The sequence below is a fragment of the Simochromis diagramma genome, unplaced genomic scaffold, assembly GCF_900408965.1.
Source record: "Simochromis diagramma unplaced genomic scaffold, fSimDia1.1 OVJJ01000798.1, whole genome shotgun sequence".
Taxonomy (NCBI): Eukaryota; Metazoa; Chordata; class Actinopteri; order Cichliformes; family Cichlidae; genus Simochromis; species Simochromis diagramma.
The window spans coordinates 906587-912704 of record NW_024386736.1 but is presented as its reverse complement, the minus strand read 5'-3'; the positions used below and the strand labels follow the sequence as shown (position 1 = coordinate 912704).

General features: G+C 37.9%; 1 protein-coding gene across 1 annotated transcript; it reads right to left on the bottom strand.

Moving 5' to 3' along the window:
• Window positions 1–425: 425 nt before the first annotated feature.
• Window positions 426–3480, bottom strand: LOC120743630 (integumentary mucin C.1-like). Its single transcript, XM_040047360.1, has 4 exons — window positions 3264–3480; window positions 2382–2651; window positions 1898–2224; window positions 426–1658 (listed from the first exon to the last, which is right to left on the bottom strand). Exons 1-4 carry the CDS (start codon window positions 3334–3336, stop codon window positions 1402–1404), a joined length of 927 nt encoding a protein of 308 aa, XP_039903294.1. The 5' UTR covers window positions 3337–3480; the 3' UTR covers window positions 426–1401.
• Window positions 3481–6118: the final 2638 nt, after the last annotated feature.

Below are 6118 nucleotides of genomic sequence, written 5' to 3'. Positions count from 1 at the left end.
TAAAATGATAGTGGCACAAACTAAAATTTTTGCAGCACAAATGTTTGATACCACTTTTGTTGGATTTGAAGAAGGTCGGGGGTCCAACTTCACTCACATCTTAAATTTCTGTAAGCAGGTGTAGTTGAAACAGCAGTATTTTGTACATATATATTTCAAAGTCTTTTGATTTTTCATACGTCATAACTCTTCATAATTCATATATATTCAACTTCAAATATTATGCACAAATGTGTATCCTAATAATACCAAGTCATGGCTTCTCTTTGCCTTTTGGGTTTATCGCGGTTCTCCAGCTTCCTCTCTTTCGTCTAAAAATGGTTTAATCAGCTTGTGCCACTTGTCTTTTCAAACAGGCTAAATGAACAGAAAGACAGAAACTTCTCATGTACACATTAAATGTTGTGACCAAGAGGAAGAAGTTGTTTACATTAAAAAATCAACAACTTTATTTTGGTTCATATTTGGTGTACATACATAGAAAAATCATTATACACACATAAAACAGAATTCTGTGATTAAAGCCATTCTCAGATCATATGTTTCATTATATAGAAGGAAGCTAAAACTGGTGTTATTGTAACTACAGGAAGATCTGTTATAGTGGCTGTCAGTGAATAAAGCATTAACGCAAAACAAAATGTATAATGTGCATTTATATACAAATCAGCACTGTGGTACATGGGTCCAATGTCGGACTGTTTGGTCACCAGTTTGGCATTCATGATCCTCGCAGGATTAATGCACAGACTGATCCCGACTTTTCTCTGGCAGAAATGATTTGTTGCAACTTTGGTAATGCTGTGACCTCATCAAAGACCATCGACAGCTCAAATGAAAACATTTCCCTGCAGTGTTATTTATGATTAAATATCTAAATGTACTATGTTCTTAGAGTAAAATATTACTTTTCCTCCTGCGATCATGCCAGAGATTAAAGTCGACTGAGAGAATGTGCACAAAGGGAAAAATAAAGACAATATTATGAGACTGAACTTATATTTCTGCTGCTCCTCATTTGTTTGTAAAACAAATAGATTATAAATGTGAACACTGTCAGAATGGACGTGTTCTTATTTATAGGAAAATGAAGGTGTTTAATTTCTAATGAATTAAAATGAGGACGACATCCCAGAGCGACACTACAAGCTGAGAAACATCAGCTTGTTGGTGTTTCTAGCACAGCTGTAAACGACTCTAATGGTCTAAATAAAAGAAAGCAACTCTAACTACTCACCTTAGTTCGTTATGTGTGTGCATATATAAAACAACAACTCATTTAAATACTGCTCACTCACTGCCTTTAAAGCTAAGAAGCTATACAGAAAATGAATGAAGTATTTGCTATGATCTAATTACATTCATTGTTATAATAGGCTTATGGAATCTTTTGATATGAAATCAGATGAGAGCAGAGAGCAGAAGTGTTAAACACATGAAGCTGTGAGTTAATATTCTGTTGGAGCTGCTCTGTGGTGTAGTGATTGCTTGTGCAATTACTGCTGTCTTGGTCGCTGTTGTCGTTGTGGCTGAGCTTGTAGTTGATTTGGTGGTTGTAGTTGTGGACTTTGTAGTTTGGGGTGTTGTGGCTCTTGTGGTTGACCTTGTTGTTGATTTAATGGTTGTAGGTTCTGGCTTTCTGGTTGTGGTAGTAAAATCTAGAAAAAGACAAACAGGTAATTTGAGCAAATAAACACCTGATGTATAAATCATGTGCTTTTGGTCTGTCTGTTAATATTTTCAGTCTGTATTCTAAGATAAGCTAAGCTGCTCCCAGCAAAAGGTTTAAGATTATGCACAGATATGGAAGCGATACCAAACAAAGAAAAAACTGTGTCGGTTTGGTGTGAATATAAAACTGAGGTTTGATTCTTTTAATTTTCCCACAGTGACTTACAGACTGTAGCATTGAGTTTTTCTGATGTCACCACTGGAGGGCTCTGTGGTCCAGCTGGTCCCAGCTCCAGCTTGGCTTCACACCAGTACTGGGCTCCATCATCTTCTCTTCTGGGAGTGATGTTCAGAGTGAAGGTCTCATTCACTGGTTTCTTATGTTCACTCCTGGACTGTAGGTGACCCAGTGCTGTGTTTCCTCTGTAGAAGGTCACAGTGAGGCTTTGAACAGGAGCTACGTTCTGTACGCTACACTGCAGGGTGTACTGCTGATTCTCAAACATCATCTCAGTGTGGTTTACAAAGCTGATGGAGACACTTTCTGGAGGCTCTGAGAAGACAGGGAAAGAAAGAGTAACACAGGTAGATATTAGTCAGTAACTGCTGAGAGCATGAATCCATCTAACTGTGTATTAACACAAAGAAATCAAATTCTGATAATAAATGATGCAAATTTCAGTCTGATGTTATAAAGTAAGCATACTTACGATAAAGAGTTGTATTCAGACGGGTAGTACACTGATCACTAGTACCATTGCTATAATAGCACTGTAGAGATATGCCCCATTCAGTCAGTCTGTCAACCGTCCACAACATCGTGGTTCCATTTTGTAAAACTTTTCCCACAGGGCGCTCTAAACCTGAAACATCTACACTGCAGTTCTTCTGACATACAACACATGTAACATTGGCTGGGTCACCGTACTTCACTACCAGTGCAGATGGAGTGAACACAGGATTTTCTGTGCAGTTAGAACCTGTAAGAAACACAGTACATGTTTGAGAAAATCAATAAAACAGTAGTTACAACAACACTTGATACTAAATCTTATGGTTATATAGTTTACATTTCCTTCTAGATAATTCTCACAGTATTTGGATACTGTCGGGTGATTTGGCAGTAAAAGTTTAAACAAATCCACAAATAAAATGAACATTTGTTTTTTATGGATGTCTGTCACATTTGGACTAGATCCCACAAAGTTTTATATTCTTTATATTCTTTAAATACAAAATATCCACAAATAATAATCCTTCACCACACAACTGTACACGATGGTCTTGTTATATATGTGTGTTTGTTTTTCGCTTGAGTTATTAAAATTTTTAAGATTGACTGACTGATAAAATTCAATGATCACATTACAAACTGATCAAGCACTAATCTAAGAGCCACAGTTAGAGTAATTAATCTATCACTTTACAACATCTAAAATAAAAAGTGAGAACCATTAAATTAATGGGGTATTACAGTATGCTTCCACCTGTAACGATGGCTCTAAGTTTCTAAGACATTCAGCAGCGTGAGCTGTAAATTAGTTGTACCATGCACATCGTGAACACAGCCTCTTGGAAAACCCTTCACTTACCTTGACTGGACACTTGGTGGGTGCACAGAAAAGTAACTGAGGAGGCGACCAGAAAAATAAAATAGGAAAACATTATTCTCAGCTAGATTTTTAGAATCAAATGTTGTCGAGAAGATGATCAAACATTTAGTCCGAAGGCGTTCGCAGAGGGGAATGTACTCTACGACTTCCTCATTTTGGTTTTCTATTGTAAGAGAACAATGTTGGCAGTGTAGCCTGTTTTCACAGCACACATCCGCTGGTTTTTTCCTTTCCTGTTTTACAGCCATCAAGTTATCAATGTTGGCAAATTGTGAAAACGAAAGTGTAGCATTGTCACCGTTATAAATACTGCAATCTTTTTATATACTGACTTTAAAGTAGTAATATCCTCATAATAATTAAAAAATATGTATCAATCAATCAGTATGACTAAGGAGCTTGGAAAGAAAAGCGTCTGGACTTCTTTAAGTTGCTTGAAGACGTTTCACCTCTCATCCGAGAAGCTTCTTCAGGTCTAGGGTCAAATGTTGGAGAGTCCCAGATTTAACCCCTGTGGGAGTGTCCCCCCGAGAGGGACAATGGACCCCCTAATGATCCTCTACCTAATCACATGAGCCAAGGTGTGAAAATGGGTGTGGGTCACAACCAGCCAGGGTTTCGGGTGAGCTCATTGTGAAACCTGGCCCCACCCTATCATGTGATTTCCTGAGGTCAGATGGCCCAGGGTGTGAGTGGGCGTTAAGGCGTCTGGGAAGGGATCTCAAAACTGGCTTCTGTTTACGACACTGGCAGACAGTGTCGTAAGCCACCGCCTCTGTTCAAAGATGGTCGCTTATAGTGGACATAAATGGCTTCTTTTACCCCTCTTTCAAACCATCTGTCCTCTGTGTCCAAAAGGTGAACATTGGCATCCTCGAAAGAGTGACCTTTGACCTTTAGATGCAGATGGACTGCCGAGTCTTGTCCCGTGGAGGTGGCTCTTCTATGTTAGTACATACTGATTCTATGTCAATCAGTATGACCTTAACACACCATGCACTGTTTTTTGTTTTTTTTTTATCAGTCTTGAGGTTTAAACATTTAGTGGATGCTTCCAAACGTTTGCTTTATATCCAGTTTGTACTTATTGTGCAGTTACTGTTTTGTATTTTTTGCTTGTTGCTTTTAATCCCATTACAGTATACCATGCATTAGCTTATAGAGTACTCTGTATATGCATCGTAACTTTTCTAAACTGTAATATGGGAGAAACATCAGTTGTGCAATTGAGAGCTTTAGTCGTGAGCCAGCATTAGACAGTGGCTCTGATTAAAGTGAAGATTATCCATTTTAACATGTTCTGAGTGTCCCATTTCAGTCCTGTATTGTAGGCTATGGAGAACTCAAGGAATTCACACACACCTGCACAGTGCACTCAAACATATTTATCTGTACATAATATCTGTAGGCTGATCGGAGGTCCACACTTACAGTCAACAATGTTGAAGGTTTGGTACTTTGGCTGAAGGAAAAGAGGAAGTTTTGTGCTCATAAGTCACATTGAAATGAATGTGATTGTGGTACATTCCTTTCCTCTTTGTTTCCCTGGTGATCATTATCACGGTTTCCTGAGACTCCCCCCATTCTGTATCAGTCTTGTATTTATTCACTCAATAACAACGGTATTATTCCTGCACTTTCTGTTGTAACCCCAGTTCTCTATATGACTGTACCTATCTCAAGTGTATCAACAGATGACGGCAGAACATCATAACTAGACTTAAACTGTGAGTCTTTAAAAAAAACAAACAAAAACAGAGCAGTCCTGCCTAGTCCGACTTTCAGCACCTTTACAACCATCTAGGAAGTGAAAGCACAGCGTACGCCAGTAGTTACAAAACCACCTGAACAAATAAAATTATAGCACTGGTCACAGACAGGCTGGTCTGAGCATTTCACATTTTCTCACACTAGCATCTCTAGGGTTTACAAACAAGTCTCAAAAAGAGAAAATATAGAGCAAGTTCTGTGCAAAATGTCCTGTTGATGCCAAATGACAATAAATATAATAAAGGTTAGGCGAGCTTCCACTGCCAATCAAAGATACAGATGCTTTTCATTAAGTACTTAGAGCTCTGGTTTTCATATTGGACTCTCACCTGGCTTTTATATATTGTGATTGTCTTAAAATATCCTAATGACAGCTTATTGCTAAAACATCTCCACCTTCTTATCCTGTAATAAAACAGTTATTAAAGTGTTTTTCATTAGAGTGTGCTGGTGTTTTCGCCCTTTTCCAGATATCTGCCCGTTCTGTAAACACTACTCACATTACTAGTCTTCTGCAGCTAGAAACAACCTCGCTCCACTACACCAATCTCTTGATACACTTTGAAGGTACCCAATCAGGCTATAGAGAGAACAAGTGGGTCCAACAACAGAAGCCATGAAAACCTGACAAAAAGATGACTCCTCAGCAAACAGATATCAGACATACCATTTTTTTTGCATGAAAGACTTCCCCCAGAGTCATTCACGCAACACCAAAGAATCTAAGTAATTGATAAACAATTAAATGACAGAAAATCTCTTGTTTTCCATTGTACTATAAAAAAATATGGGAAATATGGGACAGTGTGGGCAGTGAGCGCGAACATTTTCTGTGATTTCACACCTTTATCATGTAGAAAAAACTTGTAATGTAAAGAATCTAAATTTATTACTAAATAAAGTAAAAAAATAGAGTACACCGAGTGCGTTTCTCTCATAAGACCTTTACAAAGCCAATTTTAACCTTTAAGACCTGCATACTGTATGCATAAGTGTAAACACAGCTTTTGCATGTTTCAGAGAAAATGACAAAAACGTGATTAACTAATAAATACAAGTTTTAA